General features: G+C 32.7%; 1 protein-coding gene across 1 annotated transcript in view; it reads right to left on the bottom strand.

Annotated features, from left to right (window-relative positions):
- Positions 1-11826: 11826 nt before the first annotated feature.
- The window catches only part of LOC129234177 (protein O-linked-mannose beta-1,2-N-acetylglucosaminyltransferase 1-like), a 128606-nt gene continuing 113747 nt past the window's right edge, over positions 11827-26685 (bottom strand). Inside the window, exons 17-24 of the mRNA XM_054868089.1 lie at positions 26247-26375; positions 23635-23825; positions 17642-17686; positions 17491-17554; positions 17334-17405; positions 16640-16681; positions 16489-16556; positions 11827-13438 (exon numbers count right to left, since the gene is read on the bottom strand). Coding sequence (XP_054724064.1) covers positions 13366-13438; positions 16489-16556; positions 16640-16681; positions 17334-17405; positions 17491-17554; positions 17642-17686; positions 23635-23825; positions 26247-26375 — 684 coding nt within the window. The 3' untranslated portion in view covers positions 11827-13365. The remainder of the gene's footprint in view (positions 13439-16488; positions 16557-16639; positions 16682-17333; positions 17406-17490; positions 17555-17641; positions 17687-23634; positions 23826-26246; positions 26376-26685) is intronic.

Raw genomic sequence — 26685 nt, 5'->3', positions numbered from 1 at the left:
TAATTATCAAGGTGTGAAATCGTTTTTAAAAGTCTTCTTTATCGCAACTTACTTTAGATTTTGTGCTTTTTTCTCCCTTCAAATCATTTTTAACGTACAGGTGACAATGTAACTCAAAGTCCTAAAGGACCGGTTAAAACCTTCGAGTAATCGGTAGTTCGAGCTATCAGAAATTCCTTTTTCAGCCTTCTCAAGAATAAATTATCTTTTCTCTTTCAGAAAAACTGCATAATTACGTAGACTACAGCACTTATAGTTGCATATAATTAATTATTAGTATTGCGTAAAAATATCTTTACAGAGAATACATTTTATTAAGAGACTTCGAAAAAAGTTATTTTTAGCTGCTTACATTTTTTTTATAATATCTTTAAAACGTCATTAAGTTCGTATGACGTAGGCCCAATTTCTTTCCTCTTGATTTTAGACGTCTTTTTGTCCTAAAACCAGATTATTCGAGTCAGCTAGAAAATGAAAGCTACTTTTTTTTTTCAATTTCAACCAAAATTTTAAGTCTCTCAGAGATTATTCAGCATTAAAATTTTATGTCGTCAGCCACGGCAAAAAGTACTTCAAAAAGTACATTGGCTACTTCTCACGTAAACTTGCAAAACTGTGTATGTTAAAGAGAACTGTTGTAAATAAGTTATCCCCCTCAAACAAGCTGATAAGCTAAAGCAATGTGTTCAAGGGAAACACTTTTTTTCTTTCTTATTTTGGTTGCATTTTTATCCATTAAATGGAAACGAAATTCTCGTAAAATCTTCGACTTAAAAGAAGTACATTCGAGCTATAGGGACAGGCTTGTATTAAAAACATTAAATTGTTTTGGGACCTGATAAAAACTTCGAGATAAAGTAATATTCGAGTTATAAGGTTTTGAGTTATCGAGAGTCGACGTATTTACATTTTTTTAAAGATAACATGAGAAAACAAATACTAAAATTTGCTCGTAGCAAAAGGAGAATTAAAAAGGAAAATTGAAAATCCTTTTAAAAACCTTTCTTATAAAATACTAAAATAGATTGCAAGACTTTTATTTGTTAACAAATAGAAATTGGCAACAGATAAAATTTTAAATCATTGCGCTTTCTCTTCTTGTCTGCTAATAATGAAATCGCTACCAATAGCATGAATAAAGGCTTAGAATCGTTTCTAAAATTTGCTTTAGAAAAGTTATAATTCAAGTTATATATAAATTGGAAATTCTCAAAAAATTTCATTAGACGCAGAAAAGTTCGTTCTTTCGATTGCTCCTAATATTTAAAAGTTTTCACTACCAAAAGTTGCGAAAGATGCTAATTTTCACGGTTTTTAATTAATATCTTCGGTAGTTAAAATCCTAGAACGTTGAGATCTTGCTAAGAACACTCTCGATCAAATCTCCTTTTGAACAAAGAGAGAAATATCAAAATCGGTTCTTCCGTTTTGGAGCTACGATGCGGCAGATCAGTGCCGGAGCTTCGATTTTTCCGAGCCAAGGCCTAGAAACTGCCGCACTTACCATCTTCCTTCAGGTTTTTATGTCGAGTTTTCAAGGAAAAAATACATAATTAGGTAAATTTGGTATGGGTAAGGCTCCCGCTTTGCTACTCCTTAAATTTGGCACTGTCAAACCAACACAGACACACACATACTTCAATCTTGTAACCCCTTGGTTTTTGCGTCGGGGGTTAAAAATTGAGGGAGCAGATGAGTTTATTTCTTAAAATTATTTTTAAAAAGCTGAAAAAGAGCAATTTGAATTTATCACTAATTGATAGTAATAGCCCATATTGAAAATTTGGATACTTCTTTTCAATTCAACCGTTCAAGAATAATAACGGAAAAATGCTTTTTATCGATAAATTAGAAGCTAATAGCTTATAGGTACACGATAATGACACGAAAATACTACTGAAGATTATAAAATCGATACCAAAATGGTTTTAATGCGGTGACAAAAATCATTAGTTTGACACCCGCAAGTTTTAAACGTTCATTTGCATTTAATTGCAGATTTCACAAGCAGATATTTTTGAAATATGTTTTCTGACTAGAATTAATTTCAGATTTTAATCGAGAAATAGCGTGTTTTTAAAAGTAAAAACTTAATTTTCGATGATTTCTTGGTTTCCGTTCCCTATACCAAAAGATAAAATCGATTCAGTTACTTTTTTTCTTTTTTTTTTTTTTTCCTTTTCTTTTAAACGAAATTTTACTTATTAATGGAAAATGGACCTGAAAATTGTAGTTAGTTCTTTTCCTCCGTTTAAAGAAAATACTGTCGAAAATTCAACTAAAAAGTTTAGTCCTACAATGTTTTTTACACAAATGTGCGTAAATCTTTCAGAAAACGGTATTGGGAAGTTGAGTTTGTTATCTTCTCTACTAATAATAAAACTGAAAGTCTGTCTGGATCTCTGTGACGCGCATTGCGCCTAGACCGTTCGGCCGATTTTCATGAAATTTGGTACGAAGTTAGCATGGGGGTGTGCACCTCGAAGCGGTTTTGCAAAAATTCGATTTTGTTCTTTTTCTATTCCAATTTTAAGAATATTTTCCGGAGAAAAATTATCATAAGATGGATGAGTAAATTACGAAATTATCATGACGTGGAACCATAACATGGGAAGAGTGAACGAACATAGCCAATTGGCGAGAAATTCATCATCCATCATTTGTAAATATACAGGCGAACCAAATGACCTTTTGATTTTCTACTACGGACAAAGCCGTGCGGGTACCACTAGATTTTAATAAAGTAGTAATACATTATTTTGGTAACTGCAACTTTAAAATCAAACAGACAAGGTATTGTAAATGGTGATCAACAACATTTCGACGCACAAAATTAGCAGATTACAGAATACACGTGTTTGATTGATAACGGAACGAAGTAAAAAGACAATTGATTTTGGCAACAGTTTTTATTTTTATTTTATTTTTATTTTAAACCAATGATACCTTCGTACCTGCCATTTCTAGCTTAACCGGTGAAGGGTACCATGGTGGTTGAGGGGGAGGGAAAGAAACTGAAGGGAAAACTTGAAATACATATACATACCGCATATACGCACATACCTATACACACACACACACACACATATATATATATATATATATATATATATATATATATATATATATATATATATATATATATATATATATATATATATACACACATACATACACATACATACATATATATACACATATACATAAAAAAAGCATATATATATAAGGGGGAAAAGGCTTGAAAAAGTTAATAGGTTCAAAGTGCTATATTGGGGCCAAGTAACTAGGAATTAATGAGAGAGAATACTGTTACATATATATCGTCGTATAAAATAAAAATATAGGAAATAGAAAGTGTTTATTGTCAAAAATTACACAGGCCTGCAAAATTCGAGTCATGAAAAAGTGATTGTACGGTATTGAGTGACTTTTATTCTATTGGATGCGCTGATTTCAAGTATGACATCCATTTTTCTCAATCATAAAGATATTTTCACTAATTGGGCTTGGACATATAGGCAGAAAACCTATTTTTTCCTATTCTGAATGAAGAGTCTTTTCAAAATATGTGTAAGTTTATTACTTACACTTACAAACGAGTTTATGCATCAAACATACAATTGGAAATCAATTACTAAATATATGTATTAATTTCATAGAAATAAGAACATAGTAATAATTAATCATAGCGATTCAATTATAATGGAAGGCAATCTTTTCAACTGGCGCTGTTTTTGCAGCCAAAGAAGCTATAGAATCCTCCTCACGAACACAGATCAACCCTGAACCCCGAGGGGTCGGGAAAGGAGAAGTGGAAGAGGGAGTGGGACCGTGGGACCACCGTTGGAGAAGCTGGGCGGCGCGGCGCTGGCTGGCAGCAGGGGGTGAGTTTCTGTATAATTCTTCCTTGTATCCAACTTGATTAGAGTTATGTAATTATAGAATGCAGTGTATGAAGCGAATTAAATAATTTAATATGTAACTTGCCTTCGTTCGGTTCTTCGACCATCGTTATATTCCAACTTGTCAGAGCGTTGGTTCATACTGTTTCTCGGCTTTCATTTCACCATGTAACCAAAATATTGCAATTAAAATAATCTTTAAAACTTTTGGTAAAATGTAAAATAATCCGCTAACTAAATTAGGCAAATCTATAAACAGCACAAAAACTTCCATTAGTTTGTCTTTGTTCACAATTTCATCAAACACTGGCCAAGTCTTGCTACTTATTTCGGAAGAAAATATTTAGTATCATTTTATGATCACCAAAAATATCTCAGTATCTGGCGACACTATCTCTTTGACGAAAATTAGCAACAAACAGTTTTACAAAGTAGGGAAGGGGAGCATTATCTAAGGTATCCGAAAACGCAAATTTGGTAACGTTTTAAATCGCACCAAGAACCCACAATAATTGAAATTTCCCAAAGCAACTAAAGGAATCATAGTGGGATTGCGGGCGGCTACATTTTTTAAAAGCGTTTGTGTTTTAATAGCCATATAGAAAAAGCTTTAGACTGTGTTCAAAAAAAAAAAAAAAAAAACTGATAAATCGTTATAAAGTTAAATTTCATGTTTTGGAAATTCTTCAATTTTTTTTTCATAAATGTCGTGTTTTCGTTTCTAACTAAATACTAATTCCATCTTTATACTTATTGCTATTTTACTTTTATGGGTGAATCACATCAATCATCACAATCTTCTCACAATTGTTATTGACCTAGACAACGCCGGGTATTTTTGCTAGTAAGTTTATAAAACCGAGGAAAAAAATTAGAATCCAGCCTTACAACTATTTTCAGTAAATTACCAGCCCAATAGCCAGGGTTAAAGCAGAAATACATGAAATACACCGCCAGCTCAGTCATTTAATGACTGAGCTGGCGGTGTATTTCATGTATTTCTACTTACAACTATTGTTTAACACAGCGTTTCTTAATTTTTTTTTAAATTAGTGTCACCCTTTTTAATGCTCCCTTCTTTTGTTGGAACCCCTGGTTTTTCATCACCAGTGCCAGTGCGTATAGTAGCGTGGCCAGGATTCTGTTTTAAAGGGGCCCAGGTTCAAACAAACTGTCACATTAACTATTTGTCATTAAATTTTTAATTAAAAAGATTTCATTGACGATCATGCTAATTATTGATAACTGCTAGTGATTATTTTTTATTGTAAGATACCAATGCACTCCTATTTGTAACTCTGAGTATTTTTCAAAGGAACAAATAACCTCAAAATTTCTGAATGAGTTATATGATTAAAATATTTTTTTTTCAATCAGGAAAAGAAATATTTACATACAACAGCATTAATAATTCACCCAAATTTACGTAGAAAAAGTTTTTAAACCTTAAAAATAAAAATGTCTTTTAATTTTTCAACATTTTTTTTAGTTACTTTTAAATGTTACTATGTGTTGACGTCAGACAGAGTTAGAGCATTTAGACACCCTTGACCAGTACTGCTCCTTAAATTGGTCCTCACTCGTTAAATGTTGAAACTGTCCTTCCAAAAGCTGCCATATAGATACAGGGAGAGTAGTTTGTATCAAGAGCAGAATATATGAAATTCACGTCAAAAATCGTACCTTTAGGCAATATTTGGTTTTGTTGCATGGAAAAGGGGTTTGGTGTGTGTGCGCTCTGGAATTTTTTTCAATATTGAAATCACTTTTAAAACATCTTTTGTGATATTAGGGGTTAAAAGCTACTCTAAGAAATTTTCGAAATAGAAGTTTTTAAAACGCACTTTTAGGCTATCTTAGGAGACATTAGGTGAGAAGCAGGTATTTTGGGGGGAATCTATCTTCATCTAGGGAAAATTATGAAGTTGAAATCTTGAAGGCACAATTTCAGGCTATTTTTGACAGTCTAAAATTTGCATTATTTAAGTCAACAAATAAAATTATTCCTATGGTGGTGACTAAACCTGATGGGTAATGCCACTCAGATTAGTTCACGAAAGTAAATTTACTTTTAATTTTGTAAAAGCGTTAGTTTTATCGATTTTTTAAACAAAAAATTTGAAAGGTGTAAAAAAAAACATGCTAGTCTCATGGAACCCCCGAGAGAGCTCCGTGGAACCCTGGGGTTCCGCGGAACACAATTTAAGAAACGCTGGTTTAACACATTAAAATAGTGCTCAGAAGAACCCTGGGGTTCCGCGGAACACAATTTAAGAAACTCTGGTTTAACACATTAAAATAGTGCTCAGAAGAACCCTGAGGTTCCGTGGAACACAATTTAAGAAACGCAGGTTTAACACGTTAAAATAGTGCTCAGAAGTTCTGAACAAAATAAATCACTAAATTTAACTCTAAAAAGATTTGAGCGTTTGAATTTACTTCATCATGACGGGCTAAATCCTAAAAAAATTACATCGTTTCTGCAACAACTAATCGTTTTCTTTTCTTTATAAATACTGTTCTTCAATTTGAAATCACTGTTAAGTTGAAAATTAACCCAGAATAAACCTGATCCGAAATAACTTATGTTGAAAATGTTGATTGTAGGTTCTTTTTGTTTTGGACGAATAGCTCCTCAATTCCCTCCATCGCAATATGATGTTTTGCGCATCTTTCAATTTTCATACCTTACACATCGCAGAAAACAATCTACACTTTTACGAAAAAAAAAAAAAAAAAAAAAAATCACAAGCATAGTGAATAAGAAATTTTCACCAACTTGAGCAACTTTAAGGCGTGCTGACAATTTCCATTTATCTGCGCCTTTTGGGGAACTCAAAACTAAACCTTTTCCCAAGACGTTTCATAACATTATTTCAGAGCTTACTCCATCATCCTTGTCCCGCACCGTCTAACTGCGTCGAAAAAATGTGACAAACGAGTTCCAAAACTGATATTGACACTTCAGGTTGTGCTCATATTACCATAGTCTAATAGCGGAGATAAAAATATCGAAGCTACGTAAACATTAATACAGTGGACGCCGGTTAATTGAATCAGCCCCTAAATGAATCAAATCGTCAGAAACCGAGCAGAATCCAGCTTTAATGAATCAGCCGCTTTATGAAATCACTAGTGGTACCCGCACGGCTTTGCCCGTAATAGAAAAATTAAAAGGTCTTTTGGTTTGCCGGGATATTTACAAATAATGGATGGTGAATTTTCTCGCCAATTGGCTTGTACCCATGTTACGGTTCCACGTTATGATAATTTCGTATCTCGCCAATTGGCTTGTGCCCATGTTACGGTTCCACGTTATGATAATTTCGTAATTTACTAGTCCATCTTATGATAATTTTGTTCTTAAAATTGGAATAGAAAGATAACCACATCGAATTTTGAAAAATCGCTTCGAGGTGCACACCGCCATGCTACAAACTAACTTTGTGCCAAATTTCATTAAAACCGGCCGAACGGTCTAGATGGCGTCACAGAGATCCTGACAGACAGAGAGACTTTCAGCTTTATTATTAGTAAAGAAAAGAAAACTGTTTAAAACAAACGTGATTCATATAAGCGGCGGCCACTGTATTTTAATGGAAGAAAACGGATATCTTGACAGGTGTACCCACGAACCACGAGTTATAGCGGCTCTTTTATCTGAGCACGTGACCCCTTAAGGAAAGTGAACAAATACAAAAATTAAATGTGATTAAATACATTACCAGATAGATTTTTGTTATTTTCCGAAAATGATCCTACTACCTTTATTTTGCTTTTATTTTTTTTTCAAACATGTTCATGCCATTTTGGTCAATCGCAGAACGATTCATAGTTCAATATGTAGTTGATCTACATACGTTATCGCACAGACAATTTTAGTTACTGATATTTAGAGTTTACATTCTCGTTTAAAAATGACAAAGAAAATGGTTTTTTTGTTTTCCAACCTGAAAAAATCGGGAGCTCTCTTTCCAAAAAACACGGTTTCAAACTAGTGTGACGTTAAATAAGTGAGAGAAAGAGGGAGTTCCCTACCGGAAAATGATTTAAAGTCCCAAAAACGACCTTTGATGGCAAAGGATAGGATCGTGTGCTCTTCATCGGAAATATTTCTAAAATTTTTCCTTTTTGAACTTTCTGTGAAATCCAGGAAAAAATGACGTTAAGACAGTTTGTCATTCTGACTATTTCACCGAAAGTGAGCGTTGTAAACATTATTTCAATTAGGATTTGCAGTAACCAGCGATGTATTAACGTTATAACCAATATGTAACCAAAAGCAAGGTTGTTATAAACGAGTTCGACTGCAATGAATATTCAATGCTTATGCAAATATCATTCTAAAATAATCTGCTTATCTTCTCAACCCAGTTTCCAGTTTGAATAACAAACTTTTATCGGCATAAAATTCATTTTCTGCATCGATGCATTTTAATGAAGCTGGAGTGAAAGTTGAAATCCACTAATGACTTCTTCAAATGATATTTTGTCCTAGATATAACGATTATCTGGTTCGTCCGTAATTAGAACGGTTTCGGATGAACCATTGCCAAAATTTTACTCGCTTTACATAAAAGTCGGATCTCGGATCGAAAATTCCCCAAAAATGAAAGCTTAACCTTTTAAACGCCGTAATTCAAATTTTTAATTTTTACTTTTAATTTTTTGCTTACATGTCTCAATTTACCTCTAGTATAGTTAACGTAAACATGTTTTGGCGAAAAAAATTTTTTAAATAGGGTTTTCAGGATGTTCCCATTTGGGAACATCGGCGTTTGGAATGAAGTAAACGGGAGGATTGATCTCGAAACTTTATTACTTCGAAATGGATGAAAAAATATGAATATTTTTGTTTATTTTACATACTATTATACTTTTCTCTTCTGAATGACACTTTTTCTTCCTTCTTGTCCATGGTATTGGGGGAAGCAAGATGAACAGAGTCTCTTTTCACATTCAATGCCCGTTTTTGCACGTTCTTCTTACAAACCGTACAACGTCTCTGAGTGAAGGGGGAAAGATAATGGCTATCTGTTTTTCTATTCAGAACAGGATGATGTGATTTAGGTTCAGGTCTGCTTGACACCTTCACTGAGAGTTAATATGATATCAGCTAGATGTTGCATATAATCCAGAGGAAGTATTTTGAAAAATAACTGCAGGAGATCCATTGTCTGAAGCTCAGGAATTTTTCAGTCAATTTTTCGAGTTTTTTCCCGGAAGATTTTCTTCAAACTTAGCATATTTTTTCCACCTGGGTTAGGGTTCCTGTTTCCGCTTCTTTACTTTTGGAGCCGAGCATGAGGTTGTGCTTCCCTTTTGATATCCTGAATTGTGAAGCTGATCATCTTAACTATTTGAACCTGTATCTTCATCGCTAAGCATCAAGTCAACCTGTCCGCAGACATCTTTAGGATAAACTTCATTTAAGGCTTCATCGTTTATGTGTTCTTCATCACTCAGACTTGCGTCTTTATCAGGTAGCAAAATACAAAGATCATGCTCGTGTTCGTCATCATGTTCGCTGTCGGATAAGCTGTGGCAATAATCTAACGCAGCTTCTAACGTTAAAAACTTGCGAGGCACCTCTATATGGCTGTTTATATGGAATGATAGTTCCAAAACACTAAATAGATTAAAACTACATTATTCTGAGTCTAAAAACAAAATGGTTGGTACGTATGAGTCTCGGTAAAAGAAACAGAACACACGTGAGCCGAGTAATAAAATGAAATGAGACTGGTCAAAGTTCATAAATGGTCCTTATCTTTACCTACCCGTCAATCACGAGATACATTTCAAAATATTGAAACACATACAATTCTTAGAAAGTGAATAGGGTAGAAAACAAGAATTCCAACCCCGAAAACGCGATTCACTTATAATAGAGAGAATGCATGAAGGCGGGTGTGAGGGTCATATTTACAATAGAATAGTGGTGTGAAGGCCAAGCTGATTGATAAAAAGTGTATGTTCGTGAATGAAAGAACCGAACACGTGTATTCAACACAAAACAGATCTTCCACAACAAAGTATTTGAAATAAAGAGGAATCACACTCAAATTCCGCGATTGACGAAAATCCCCCTCAAATACTATACTCTAAACGCCGATGTTCCCAAATGGGAACGTGTCGGTTCTTATGGAAATAACTCACAAGAAATCATAATTGGAAATATTTTGTTAAGTTAAAATAAAATATATGTCCTCTGGCTACTAAACAACGCCAATAAAATATTTTTTACATTTTTTTTCTTTAAAAACAGAGACAGAAAAACTTAGACAAATTCTAAGTTCAGAAATTAAGTAAATTTGACTTTAATTTCAAGATAAAGGTTAAACGTACTTTAAAAATTAAGAACACCTAGAACAAATTCATACTGTTATGTGTCATTTCAGAAAATATGACAAGTGTAAACAAATAATTAGGTTATTAAAAAAATTCACAAAAAAATGTTCCCATTTGGGAACATCGGCAGGTAAAAGGTTAATTTGTGGTTTGAAAGAAATGGACTTATTAAAAGTAATCGGATGAAATAAATAACTCCCTCAAAGGAAAAAATTTGTCCATCCGAAGCCGATGAGTAATATATTCTTAAAAAGAAAATTAAAGAAATTGAAACAAATATTATTTTTACAAAACTTTTTAATCCAAGAGCCCATGAGTGCCAGACCTACATCATAGCATAAAGGTCCAAAATTTTTCTGCGTAAGGGAAAACACCGACATCACAGCAGGTACGAAAGGTTCGGTATTATTTAAGCTGACTCGCGCTGGCATTGGCAGGAAACAGGTAGCAAATGTGCATAAAATTGCTGCAAAAAGGTAAACGTTATGCATTCATTCCATGTCACGTGACCCGGTGGTCCCCATCCAACCGTCTACGATTTTTAGATCATTCTACAAAAGTGCAGACATGCCTTTGAAACTAACTTATGTGAATTTTCAGCTTCCAAGACACAAATCATGACGATCTAGGATACCCCCCCCCCCCAAAAAAAAAAGTGGTCTCCAAAATGGCCTCCAATGCGGAAACCGTGCCAAACATGGAAATTCGTTTCACAAAGCTGATGCTGATCCACCATTTTTTTTATCGATCCTAGATCCTCAGGATTTGGGTCTTGGAAGCTGAAAATTTATACAGGTGAGTTTCAAAGGCATTGTCGGCACCTCTATAAAGTTTCGTTCAAATCAAATCGGAGGTGGTCAGGTGGAGACGACGAGGACACTTGACATGGAATGACTCAGTTTTTGACGCAAATTTGCTACCTGTTTTCCGCCAAAGGCTGCGCGACTCGGCTTAAATAATAGCGAATCTTTCTTACCAGCCGTGATGTCCTTACGCAGAAAAATTTTGGGCCTTCATACTATGACGTATAGGTCTTTCATTCATGGGCTTTTACTCTATTTGAGTTAATGGGATTATTTTTTTTCATTACATAAATTTTAAAGACCCTAAAAAAAGAAGAGGGGGGGGGGGGGTTCTCTCATTTAGCAGTTAAAGAAAAATAAAATCCAAAGTTGTTTTAATTTCGAGTAACATTGTATGTGCTGGCATCTATTAGCCAGTTTCAAAGGATTATATCTTGGAAAAAAAGTTAGCATCAGATCTTTCCCATATTTAGCACAGAGGTAGGACCCAGAAGTATGCTCAGGAATTTACAGGTTTTTTTCTTCTTTTTTGGAATATCAAAAAAGAAAAAGAAACCAGGTCCCATTACTGAGGAGCCTCTGCCCTCTGCCTATCCCATGTGGTGGACATGAATTTTGAGATAACTTCAAAAATAATGAGAAACTCAATTAAGTGATGATTAAATGTCTGTACTGAAGTTGAGAGGGGAAAAAAATTTAACACGTGCCTAGGTATAAACATTTGCATAAAAAAAGGAAGAAATCTAACAAGAAAAGCAATGCAAAGCAACTTTTATAAAAGTACACTTTATTATTCATATCATGATGAAGTTAATTGATTTAATCATTGTGAAGTATGGATGGTTCTTTCTGTACAATTTGCAATTGAAAAAACAGATGCTATTACACTCATATTAGAGTTTATGCACAACAAATGTATTAAAATTGCATGAATGTGAAATGCATCAATTTTTGTGATTGTGGACTATTTTTCAGATTATTGTGATATTAGGAGACAAAATGAGAACAGTTCAAGCAACTAGCAATAACAGTCTAAAAAAAAAAGCGCTTCAACTTCGAAATTGGGGGGTCCATAGAGAGGGCTGGTTAATTTTATTAGGCTATATTAATACATTTTCCATCTGAAGTCCGATGTAGTAAAAAAAAATATATTTCGATTTTAACAAAAGATTTTCAATAAAATTTGTCATGATTTGCTAAAGGACATCCAAAATAACCACTATTTGGGATATTCTTAACTTACAAGAATGGCTTAATAGTTTACACAATTTCAATTTAAAAAAAAAAAGGAAGTTGTCAGAGTTTGTGTTTTAACCTTTGAATTTGAAAAATTTTCATCAATTTCAAACAGAGCTTCAGTTTCAAGCATTCAGTTCAAACTCTTTCTTGATCCTCATATAATTCTCAATATAGGAACTTCTACATTACCCAAACATTTAACTTTAATGTTGATTAATTAAAAAAAATATTTTAAACGAATAGCAATATACTTATACTTATATTCTAGCTGCCATTAATTTAGATAACTGATACAAAATATTATTGATTTTGTATCATCACAAATATTTACAAGCAAGCTGCCAAAGAAATTTTTAAAATATGAAAATGGCAATTAAAGTAGTTATTGAAAGTCAAAACATCTTGTTTTTGAAACAGTGAAAGAAATCATACGTCACGATGTAGAAAAAAAAATAATATCATTAAGAATGCTTGTATGGATTAGAGAAAGGGAAGGGCAACGAGATGAAGAAAAATGGAGTTAAAGAAATGAAAAAAAAAAAAAAAAAAAGAAAAGGCTAAAAAATATTTTAAACATTTTTTGCAGATGTAACTTCGATTTGAAAAAAATGCAACTCATTCTTACGGGTTTTGAAGTAATAAAAAATATGAAAACAAAATTTCAAAATAATGTAATAATCTGAAAATTTGTTTCAAAATAAAAGTGAACTATGTACTCCTAACGTTGCATTGAACAGCATTTGGAATCACTATTTTGGATGACAAAAGTGAGAAAAAGTATAATACAAATTTGTTGTGAAATTATAAAGTGCAATATGTACAATTTTATAACAAAATGATGAATGAATTGTTAAAAATCCAGCTTTTTTCCTTCGTTTTGATGAACACATCTATGGTGAGAATAACCACGCCCAGCATGGTAGTTACTTGTACAGTCTCTGAAAAAGCAGTCTATGATTTATAATATAATACAGAGCCAATCCTTGAATTGTACTTGAAGGGACAATTCACTAATTTCAAAAAGTTTTTCTGAGATCACGTCATAACATGAACTTTATTATGGCACTAGACTACCGAAGTCTATCTTTATCAATTTTCTGATCTTCCAAGTAGATGGGTGTCACTCGTGCAGGCTTGAAAGACCTATTACAAAAAAGAAGAGTGCTTATATAATACCAGCAGTCAAAATGTTCATTAGAAATTAGATTAGTATGAATTCTGATAATTTTAACTATAAGGGTTTTATAATCTTGTTTGATTTGAGTTTAATAATTTTGAAATTATGAAAACATTTTAATGAATTTTGTTTTATGAATCTTTAATTTACAAACCAATCATTAACTCAAAAGGGGCCGTCCATAAATGATGTCATTCAATTTAGCATATTTAACCCCCCTTTGTCACATTGTGTCACACCTCACCTTATTCTCTCCCCTCTCCTTGTCACATGCTATATAACTTAAACATATTGTTACAATATAATGGGTTCTTCAACCAAATTGTGTCATACTTCACAATTCTTGTTACCCTCCTTCCCCTTGTCACAAAATCACAATTTCACCCTCTTCAAGTGTGACAAAAAAAAATTGTGGAGAACCCCTAACCGCATAGCAGACACTGGTTGACCACATGAGATAGCAAGTCAAACATCCCATTTACAAGTGGAAGTGGGACACAACTATAGATCTATCTCCATGTGATGTCCCTGGACAAGGTTTAATACGGCTAAAAGATCTAACTTTTCGGCATGCAACTTTTTCGCCCTAGAGCAGTAAGTGGCGACTCCGCGGAGTTACGCATCTTGCAGTGGAATGCTGGTGGGTTGTATACAATATGACTGCCTGTTGGACATCTCTTTAAAATTGGTGTATATGAGACTCCAAACTGTACCATTTGCGGAGATCTCACCTTCATGAATGGCCACCACCAAAGGTGCCCATATAGGGGGCAAGGTGGGGGGGGGGGACAAGCCCCCCCCCCTTAGAAATTAGAACGTCCTTGCTTTTAGTACTTTTTCCTTTGTAAAAATGTAAAAATATTTCTTCTCCAGTCATTAATGAATAAGTAAAAATGTCCAATTTTAATAACTCTAATCTGTCCTGAAATTGGTTTTCATGGGGAAAATATCATGCTAAACCATGGTTAAAATATCTGAGCCCCCCCCCCCTTACAATTTTGCACATGGGCGCCCATGGCCACCACATTTCCCACTGCAAAGCACTCAGAGCGAGCTCCTTGGCAGAGCGGTACTGGGAGGCAAGAAGCCGAATGAGACGATGACTTTTCTTTTCCCCCCCTTGTTCTTCGTTTTAGTTCCGATTGTATTTTAATTTGTCAAGTTCTTTGCCATTTGAAATAAATAAAAACAGTTGGAAGTGGGTGAATCTATTAGTTTGCAGGGATACCAGTTTGCCATTACAAATGAGTGCTAGCCTCTAAACTAAGCAGACACATTGAACTGAATGGAAAAACTGCATCAAAAATTTCTTTCCTTCCCCTCATTCAGATAGGATCGTCTTAACCGGTCGCATGCCAATTACATGGCAAACGTTGTCAGGAACAGAATGTAATCAAGTTGCTTTAAAAGTGCAAACTTGAAATCGTTCACAATTACCTTTATGCAATCTAGTTATATAATACTACATTTGTGTCATTGTGAAAATTTACAGGTAATTACTTCTTCTGTGTGTCTGAAGTGAACTATTTCTTCTTCAACTCTGCTGAAACAATATTTATCACAGCTGCTAAACTAACAGTCACTATTTATGTACTTATTTTTGTTTTCAACATGAGTACCTTAATTTGCTGTTGCTCCTAACTTTTAGTCCAGCTAAATCATGGAAATTCAAATAAATACATGAGAGATGTCATTTGAGACAGTGAGAACCAAAAGAATCAGGGCCCGATACAGATTGATTTTACTACCGCTTTTCGGTACTTTCACAAAAGTCATATTATAAAATCAGCAACTTCACAAAACTAACTTTGAAAATCGACACATTCTAGAAACAATATTTAAAAAAACGAAAGTTTCACAAAAACCTGTGTTTTAATATAGAAAACATGTTTTTCTGTTTAAAACATAGTTTACTCATAAAATAAAATGCTCAGATGATTTATATGAACAATCACTTAGGTAACAGCTTTTTCATAGTATTAAACTCAAGTTTCACTGTTTTACACCAAATTGCTTCTAAGCAATCTTTTAGCATCAGTTTTAGGGGATGGTGATTTTCTGAATTGTACACAGTACAAAGCTTATCGACCTGAGATACAATGATATTTTCCCTACCTTGGCCCCCCCCCCACCGAAAAAAAACGTTCGAAATATTAGTTCATGACATTTGCACTTTTCAAACTAACTTTTAAATTGCTCTAATTTTCTGAGACAAAAATTAGAATGCCTTTAAAAGGTCACAAAATCAATGCTGACAAAAAAAAAAAAAAAAAAACTTTCACAAAAATAGAATATTGATTACTTTTATAAAAATAGGTAGTGAGAAAAAAAATCCTGGATTTGCCCCTGGGGATGTAAGTGGACATTTTCAAGTTATGAGTAAAACGTGTTTAAAGATAACTTCCTAGGTAGGCTTTCATTTAAATTTTTTTCTAAATCACGCTGTATAGCAACGATTACCAGGGCAACTAGTACCATCTCTTGCACCAAGACAGAGGAAAGGTTCACCTACCATGTGTACTGGTTATCTCCAAATTTTTAATTTTGCCCCACTTAAGTCCCTTTGTTTCTCACTGCCTCATTTCATGTCGGAAAATATTATGTTGTAAACAAGGTACAGTGAAGCATCGTTTATATGTTTCTCTTTTATACGTTTTTATCAATTATACGTTTTTTAAATTGGTCCCTGTAGAGTCTAATACGCATTAACCTATACCCATTATATCTTTTTTTATTTGTACGCTTTTTTCATACAGTCCCTTCAAAAACGTATAAACGGTGCTTCACTGTATTTTAAAAATTAAGTGCTCTACTTAGTGCGAAAAGCAAAGATTGATTACCTCACCATTCAGAACTCTGTTTATCCCAAACAGTAAGTTCTTAGGTAAATTACTATAACTGTATTATGACTATTTTGGATGTTAACTGAAATTTTAAAGGAGCAATTGGAGTGGGGGCACAGATCATTTCTAATTAAATCAGAAACTTAATCAGTGTTAAAATTTAAAACACTTACGAATATGAAGAATTTGGCACTCCAACAACTAGTAAATGATTTCCTTTCATAAAAAGCCTCCACATGCTCTAAAGAATTTGAAAAAAAAAAGATTGAAATTGACCATCAAATACTTTGTATTGCAAAAACAATAAATAAAAATGCAACTTACTTTATGATAACCTCTGGCGTCCAAGTCCCAGATTTTGAAACACTAAAAGTTAATTAGTGAATAGAATCAGCATCAATTTATTTATATATTTTACACTACACTTCAGTACAAATTTTTAACATAAATGATCAATGACTCTGAAAAGGCAACGGGTTGTATAATGCAAAGTGGTATAATACATTGCTAAAAAAAAAAACTTCTTGCAAAGAATGTACAATGATACAATTAGCGAAATTAAATGGTATTTTTTTTTCATTCAACAAAAAGAATTTTGGTAGCAAATGACAGAATGATGGAAAAACAGAAGCAAATTTTTAAATAAATACAAAGATTTTTGAATTTTAAAATCCAGTTATGTCTTAATACTGCTACTTTAGAAGTTAGGTATTGGGCTTTGATTCTGTTTTTAAAAAGTAACAATTATTGTGCTCAATTTATTTATTTTATTTTATTCATTAACTCTTTCTTATTATCATTCAGTAAAATTCGAAGTTACTCTCAGAAAATTGAAAACTCCCCACGCAATCAAAAAGTTTAGGTTCAGGGCTCTCTTGGTTATGGCACACAAAATTCATCTTTAAATAAGATGTTGCGTTCAAGTTTAAAAAAAAGTTGAAAAACACCGAAATAAATAACTTAACACACTTGTTATGTCATGTTAATACTATGAACATATTTACTGTTTTGTACTTACCTTGGCTATTTGTAACCAGGTGGTAAAATCTCTAGGTCCATTCATCTTTATAAACATCACATATACTTCCCCCTATGAAACACAAATAACGACTTTATGTACTGACAAATTGAATTTATTTAAAACACCGAGAGATAATGTATTTCAAGAATATCACCTTTGTATCAGGAATAAAATTTTCCTCACATGGAGATTTACTATGATCTAAGACAACAGCTTTCCTGCAAGCAAGAATTTAATTTGAAAACATATAAATATTACTTTTTATTAAATATAAAGTTTACTTCAAGAAAATTAAGTATATTCACCTCAACAAATCATGAATAACTTCTTCATAATTGTCTTTCTTTACGCTAGAGGCAGAAAAGCATAGTTATTATTTTTCAATGATACATCAAAATAGTAAATTGTTTTCTCATACAAATCATTGATAAATTTAAGTCCCACGTGTTAAACTTTTACGTTAAGTAACGAGGGCAGAAATGATATGTACAGTGAATTACCATTAGAACAAATTTCAAGGTATCACAAATTGTGCTTGCGGTAACAGGAATTTTGCTGTAATGGAATTCTAGTAATGTAATGGAAATAAAATCAGGACTGAAAATTTGTTTCTTTGACACGGATCTTATGTTGTAACAGGATTTCAGTGTAACAAAACATTGCTTAGCTCATAAATTGCTCAAACACTTTTAAAAATCTTCTTGACTCTTTTTATAAAACAGAGCAACTAATTAAAAAAAAAAATCCACAGCATTTTGAAACTTAGGGGAAAGAGGGGGGGGGGGCTTGTGAACATATGTTTTACCAAGAGGGAGCAAAAAAAAATCTTGAAAATTTCTTACTTAATGGTAGTACAGTTGAGTCTCGACTTAAGTGAGGGATGCGTTCCAAGACTCCTCGCGTAAGTCGAAATTTCGCGTTGTGGAAAAATGTATGCATAAACATTTTTTAGAAACATGCCAAATTTTTTAGACATTTGTAAGCACCCCTCAAACTGCTTTAAAGCATTCCTCAACTATACATTACAGTTTCTTACATAAAAAACTCAACTTTTACGGTATTTAAAAAATAAAAAAGCTGTTTTAGTCGACATAAAATAGTTAAAATACACAAAAAGAATGATTGATAAAATAAAACAACACGGTACGTACAGTATGTAGTAATAATAAAATGCTGCACTATAATAGAACTGTACAGTAGATACAGTAATAATATTTATGAGTTAAAAATGAAGATGATGAAGATTTATGATGTATAATCAGATCGTTATTTTTTATTAAATACATTTTAAAATACGGTTGCTTCACCTTTTCTTTTATAACGTTTCCATTTATGGCAGCAAGCCCCTCTTCCCAATCTTTTTAATCCTTTGGATTAAAGAGAGTGAGAATGCAAGAGCAGCTTCCATTTTCATATACTTTACTCAGACTCTGCAAGCTTTAACATTGAAACTAAGTTCTGAACTTATACCGATATCATTTTGTTTTGACTTTTAACTGTACGTATGGAAGATTCACTCATACTTATTGTGTTGCTACCATCAACATTTGGTAGTTGTCCAAGCATATCGAGAAACTTAATCTTCTTTTTATTGTCAGAAACTTTTTTTTCCCCCCATCTTCATAAACTTTAGATGAAACAGCTCACTAAGGTGCCTTTATATTTCATAAACTTTAATGTTTAGAATGTAAAAAAAGAAAGCTATTGAGCAGTTTTTTTTTATGCACTAATAACGTGATGCCTAGACTAGTTTGATGTGGGAACTTTCGATGGTCAGTGTGATGCTAATGGGATGCAATAACATTCACAAAATATATATTTAGTTGTCAATAACAAAGCCGCTACTTCCTTCTAAAGAAATTCGTGTTGTGGACGAGGAATCCGCTCGCGTCAGCTCTAAAATTCGTTACTCGTGGAAAATTCGCCTTATAGCCATTTCGCGTAAGTTGAATCGTGTCGTTGCGGGAGTCGACTATACTAGTCTCGCCTCTTTTTAAAGCTTATAGAGCAATGAGCTATTTTGTATTTCAGTGGTGACAACGGCTTTGTTTTAGGAGCTGTTGCATATACAGTGGACTCTCTCTATTCTGAGCACTCATGGGACCAAAAAAAAGTGTTCAGATTATGGGGGTGTTCATTATATAGAAAGACTTGATAATGCATGTATATGTATTCTTTTGCGTTAATGGACTATGTTTGGTACTTTGCCTAGACAACTATACCAGTTACTGAGAAAAAAGTGCTGAATTTTGTATTGGTCACTAGTGCAATATCTAATTCAACTTCGTAAGACCTAAACTCTTGCATTTCTTTCCTTCTTTCTTTTTGCAATTTAAAATTTATGTAACATTCAACTATAAAATATTACAATACAGTTATTGTTACAATACCTGTTAAAAAAAGGAGTAATTTTAATTTGTGTTTGCATTGTGTATTCTCATGCAAGGTATGTGTTATCATCCAAGAGAAAATATTTCTGGGTGATTCTCAGCCGCATTTTACTTAAAAGGTCTTGAATACAACTTGATACAATCGTTGAATTCTTAAAATATAGCTCAGTGGTAGAAACTTCAGACTTATATTCCTCAGTTGACTGACTCTACATGATGCCGTAATAGCGAGAAAAATAATTTTTCTTCTTCCTCTCTTCAACTTCTCCTTACTGCCCTTCAATCATTGTGATAAAATTGTAAATGTAGTTCAGGCTTTTCAATTTGATTCATAGGAATTCTCGAGTACCGATCGCGAACATGTATATAGAGAGGTAATAATTGAACAGGGTTAAAAAAAGTTCAGACACTGGGGCGTTCAGAGTACAGAGGAACACTGGGGCAAGGGTGCCCATATAGGGGGTCAAGAGTGGGCTCAAGCCCCCCCCCCCTCCTTGGAAATTGGAACTTCCATGTTTTTAGTACCTTTTTCTCTAAAAAAATGTAAAAACATTTCTTCTCTAGCCATCAATGAATAATTTATTAAAAATGACAAACTTTAATAAGTCTAATCTGCACTGCAATCGGTTTTATAGGGAAAATATCCTTCTAAACCATGGGGAAAATATCTGAGCCCTCACTTAAAATTATGCATATGGGCACCTATGCACTGGGGTGTTCAGGGTATAGAGAGGTCAACCTATGTTAAGCCTAAGGAGTTTCGCCGGGAGAATCAAAATGTGTTCAGAGTATCGGGGTGTTCACATTAGGGATTATTCAGATAGAGTCCACTGTAATTTCATCACTAACTTCTACAAGTGCAAATATATTTTGAACTAACTAATAAGCTAAGTTGTTTCAAACAATTGTATAAACATTAAAGTAATTTGATGACGATGTTTATATTTTTAAGCAGTTAAAAAATTCTTTATTTTGGCTAATCAGTTCTAATTGCACTTGTGAGCACAATATTTGGGGTAGATGTGAACAGTTCAGATGTGTACATCTATAATGTTAAGATTACTGTGTGATATTCTTAGTTTTAAAACATTTAAAATTGTTATTTTTCTACACAATTTATAAGTTTTTAATTAATAGATTTTTTAAAAACTAAGTAGTTGGTCAAGAACTTTGTGTTACAGAATAGTGCTAAGAAATGAAAATACAAACTATTTTAATTTGCTTAAAAACTTAAAACTCATTTTAAAAATACATTATCATACCTATAATACCAGAAAGTAGTTATTAATAAAGATAACCTAAACACAGTTATTAATAAAGGTAATCTTCAAATAATAAAATGTTCCTTATACTGTGTAGGCTTTTAACTTTCGCTATTGTACAACGAGAGAAACAGTATATAATGTACACTGAATTTTTTGTTCAATTATTATTCAACAAACTGTAAAGGTCAGACAGAATATGCTACCAAATTTTAAAATTTGAATTCCACCAGGGTTATTTGGGAAAACTATTTTCTTACTGTTATAATACTACAAAATTTAAACTCATAGTATATGCTAAAAAGCCTACAATGTAATTGAATATCAGGTATAATAAGGGAATAAGTCCGAGAATAAAATGTATAAGGAATCTAACTCATTAAAATAAGTGATCAAGTTTTAAATCAATGGCTACCAAATTTTTGCTACATCTGCCTTTAGAGACTGTTTTTTTTTTTTTTTTTTTTTTTTTTTTTTTACCACTGACATGTAGAACAATGCTTGGAGATAATTTATTGTTCAAAAAGCAATTTTGCCATTTTTTGGTCTTTATTCCCTTCTCAAACCTGATGATTCAATTGGTATCTATGTATCTGTTTTATATTTCTTGTGAAAAATGATTAATTTCCTTAAAAAAAAAATCATAAGTGGCCTATTGGAGACACACGTGAACAAACAATTGAAGAAAATCAAAAATAAAAATAAAAAAGGAAAAATATTTTTTAAAATTTTCACGAGATATAGAATCCTATTCAAACCAGGGTTGGCAAGTTTCTGCCGAGGCGGTTAAAACCACTGGTAGAAACCGGTTAAAACCGGCATGGCAAAAACCACTTTCTGCTACTTTGCGGCAGAAACTGGCAAAAACTCACAAAATGAAAAATTCTTGATATTCAGAAAATGCATGGAAACATAATTAATTGTTAATCAAAGTACTGTTATTTTATTACAAAATTATCACAATTCAAAATCAAAATGTTACATTGTTTGGACCTTGCAGTTGCCTCTTAGAAAAGGTGGTTTCAAAAATCTAAACAGATTCTCAATTTACTATGCACATATGAGAAATTTTAGAATATTCTAAACAGAAGAGCTAATAGACAATGCATCGAGGAACAAGCAATGTTCGTGTATTGTATAACTGGTCCACCATGTAGTAACTCGGGTTGTGGTAAAAATTTGACTGGAAAAATAAGTTTTGAGAAATGGGGCCAATTTGTTTTGCAAAACTGTGACATTAGGTATAAAATCTAGGCAAGTAAAATTCTGGCAATTTCTTCTTGAAGCACATGACATGATAGTTTCAATCACAAACAATTTAGAGGAAGCATATCAGTGAGCAAATTACAATCAGTAATGCCTGTTTAATTCTGTACGTCACTCCTCTTTCCTAAGCACCCCTGTATGTTTTTTTATCCTTTGTTAAATTGATCCAAATACTACGAGCCTCTGCAATTGGAAAGTTCCCTTTCTGAACTAAATCAAGGGCACTAGCATGGGATTTTATTTTTTTAAATGATGAAATGATGTTTAATTTTTTAGTTTACTTAAGCAAATATCATTTACTAATTACTTGAGTTATTAAAGACATTTTTAATTTTTTGCCAGTTTCTACCGGTTTTTACCAGTTATAACCAGTTTCTGCCACTGGCACAGCAAAAACTAGTTTCTACGGGCAGAAAGCCAACCCTGATTCAAACATGTGGACACAGTTTTGTTCTGAGAAACTGATAATATTTTTTGAGAAATGAAACAAAAACTTGTTCGTATATGCCCTCTTTCCCTTGTGGGGGCAACTTATAAAATAGTTGGGACCAGCGGTGTTCTCCATATATGTCGTATACTCTCAAACATTTTTTAGACATATAGCGTATACTCTCAAGCTTCATTAATTTTCATATTATAACATACTATATATATGATCACATACAGAAATTGTGCGTAATGGATTACTGGGAGAATGCCCTCGGAAAAATTGATGAGAACATCACTGGTTGGGACATTGGGGAAAATGAGTACAAGTAACACTAATCACGATATGTTAGTTCTATTCATAATGATTGGTGAATCATTTTGCAAGTTAAATCTTTTTTATTGTTAATCTCAGAGCATAATCTTCAACTTTATGATCTAAAACCCTTTATGTCATATGGTATGAATTATTGAAACTTTCAAAGAAAGTCTTTTATTAGCATTTTAGTGTATTTGCATTAAATATACCTGAAAATACAAATAGATGGTTAAATAATTTTTGATTAATTAACTGTTTTTAGTTTATTTTAGACTTTATACTGATGTATATAAAGATTAGATCGTGGGACTTTCAAAAACATCCATGGTGGTCTTCAGCCTTAAGCCAGAAAAATCATTTTGCTACTGATAGTGGCAAAAGGAAGAAAAACTGAAATCCTAAACTTTAGGCTGCTTATGATGAATAATAATTTAAAAAATAATAAGCAGGCAATATTTTTGTTAAGTAGAAAATAAATTGTAATAATAATTCTACTGATTAAAAATAAAGGATCAGTTTTGCAATATAGGTTAAAACAGTATGTCCATTAACAATTCTTTCCAGAATGTATTCATGTATCAATAGAAAAATATATCTTACTTTTAGAGAAGGAGGAAAAAGCAACTTCAACATACCTGTCTAAATCCTTTAGTTCTACATTGGGCTGAGTGTTGAATGCATGTTTTTTGAAATAGATGTCTTGGAAAAAAGAATTCATATTCAAACCGGAAGAGCCGAAATGATATGTCCTAGAAACGTCGGGTACAATGCACTCTCGCCCCTTACGAATGTCTGGGAGACGCATCCACATGTCCCAGTCCCACAACTATAAAATCAAGAAATATTTTTCAATGTTTAAAGAAAATGAAGCTTTTACATCATTTTTTTAAAAATAAGTTATTACTATGACAGTTAAAAGCTTCAGTATTTTTATAGACGTTTTCAGTTTTAGGAAGGAAATAGTTTTTGATTAGGGAATTCTTGAAAGAATTCCAAAAATGAAAGTTCACAACTCTTTCACAATTAATTAGAATTATTCGAGCTCATTTATGAAACATGGCTTTTCAAGTGATGGTATCATATTTACTAATACTGAAAATTTTCTGCTTGAACTTTACTTCTAAAATATTTAAAATTGCTATTTTATTTTAGAAAAAAATGTTGAAATCAGTATTAAAGAACAAAATTACAAATTATTGCACACATGTTGAAGTGTCACAAAGGAACTCCTTTTTCAAAGTAGAAGACGTAAGCTTAAGGATTAAAGAACATCTAAGAAAAGTTTATTTCTGATGTTCATACATCCACAGAAAAACATTCAACTATGTTTTTAAGGGTCTTTAAATTAAGCTATCTTGGATTTAATCCCTTTGATTTTCTACTCAGAAATAGGTTAAGAATCTATATTATGTTTTAACATTTGTCATCTAACTGGACTAACTTTGTTGATAAAAATAGAAACAGTTTCACACAAATCTCATTATGAAATAATGAAAAAATTGGCACATTTAGTCGCCATGCGTTTCAAACTAGACAAATTTGCATCAGCAAATACACAATCCGGTAGACTATTGCAAAAGATTATCTATACATATAATAAAATAAGATGTTTGTGTGTGTGTGTGTGGCGCGCATCCCGGAAAAACGGTAAGGCCTAGAAAGATGAAATTTGGTATACAGGTGTAGTTTTTGCTGAAGTTGTGCACCTCGGGCTTCGATTTTTGATATTTTAATTAGAAAAAAAGTTATTCAATGTTTTATGTGATTTTTAGCACTTTTTAGTATTTTTAACTTCACAGACCCCGAACCAATCGCGCCAGACAAATATTTTTTGTACTTTAGGGTCGGAAATTTAATTTTAAATATGATGAACAAAAAATTTTTTAAAATAGAGCAATTTTTGTATTTTTTATAAATTTTTGAAAAAAACCTGTATTTTGCATTTTTTTCTGGGTTTTATATTTTTCTAATATCATCCTGCGAGAAGTATCAAAGCCTCATTTCTAAAATTTGAGTTGGTAATAGTAAAAACATTTCGCTCTCTTCAGAAGAAAAAAGTTCTTAAAAATATGCAATAGTTTTTTTTTTTGCAGTTTTTTTTAATACTGAACACATCATGTCTTTCCACGCATCGGTCGAAAAAAGCATTCTTCAATCTTCTATGGCTCTGACGTCACTACTTGGATTTCGATTCGATATTTACGACGGAATCTTAATCTCAAACAATGTTAATCTTTTTTTTTTTTACTATATAGCTTACTTCTAATTTAATGACGTGATGACCACGTGTTTTTCCGGCAGCGCTTGCTTTTTTCTTTCTTTTTTTGTTTTATTTAGGGATTGCATTTATTTCTTTTTTCATTCTCCCCCCCCCCCCAACTGGACGTTTTGTTGTATCTATATTACGTTACATTTCATAGTTGTGCGCATTTAAGTCACTAAAAACAGCGAGATTTTTTTTTTCTTTGTCACTTACTTTACTTTGTTACTTTTGGCACACTACGGGGAATTTCGGAGATAACCTTTTTTTTTTGCTCTACTTAAATAAAAAAAGCGGTTTTTTGCGTGATCTTTGTTTTTATTAGGAAATGAGCTGGGAGGTAAAAATAAATAGAGATGGATAAGAAATTTTAGAGATAGATCGTGAAGGTAGATAGCCGCCGAGAGAAGGCGTCAATCTTGGCGTAAAAATGTGAATGGCACAAAAAAAGATAGAGATTGATTGATTAATACTGCTGCCAAATTTATTTAAATGGTCGCCAAAGGCGGCAAACTTAAATTAAAATGGTAAATGACAAGTTAGCCAAACAGCCGCCGTTGGTGGCTGCTTGCATAGAAAGGTGAATGGCGTAAGAAGGCGAACCAGCTGGTCGCCGCAGGCGGCTAGTCTAATATATATAATTTTAAAATCATATTTAACTACATGAAAAGTAGTTATAAATTGTAATTTAAATGACCAAATATATCCGAATTTCTTTTTGACATTAGAAACACTTTTGAAAGTATTTTTGAATCGAACACTTCAATAAAATTCATTAACTGAAAGTTCTATTAATCAATTCAACTTTCTACTTACTATTTAAACAGTAAGTTAAATGCATTTGAAATTATTTAAATTATAACTTATTTCAAAAGATTTTTATTCTTTCTTCTTTTCCTTCCTTTCATAACACAAATGCAACAAAGGAAAAGCAAGGAAAGAAGCACCAATTAGCAGAACTTTTGTGACTGAGATAAAATGAGAAACCTTTTCAGGCGTAGGCCATCTTGGTTCCAACTCTTCTTTATACAAGCTACGTTTTAATATCCAGCCCAATCCAGGCATCGTTTCTACACGATATAACAACCCAGAATCTTCACTAGTATGTTCATATCCCTAAAATAAAAATATTTCATCAATATTTGTTACGTATTTTGGCATTAATATTCACTTTAACTTATACACATAATCTCTCCGTTATACACCCACCCTTCTTTAGAAGCCTTTCCCACAAACCTAACCTGGCAGCATTGTGACACTGTGATTAGGATCTGCATAGCCCCCACAATGCTGCCAGGTTGGATTTGCCGCAACTATAAGTAAACAATAAGTAAATAATTTTTAAAAAAAGGATAAATAGCAGGAATTTGGTTTTCTTTGCAATAACAACATTTTTAAAGGGTCTTATGATTAGATGATTAGTGTG

Source organism: Uloborus diversus, chromosome 1, assembly GCF_026930045.1.
Source record: "Uloborus diversus isolate 005 chromosome 1, Udiv.v.3.1, whole genome shotgun sequence".
NCBI lineage: Eukaryota > Metazoa > Arthropoda > Arachnida > Araneae > Uloboridae > Uloborus > Uloborus diversus.
The sequence above is the reverse complement of the archived record's forward strand: the minus strand, read 5'-3'. Positions and strand labels throughout refer to the sequence as shown.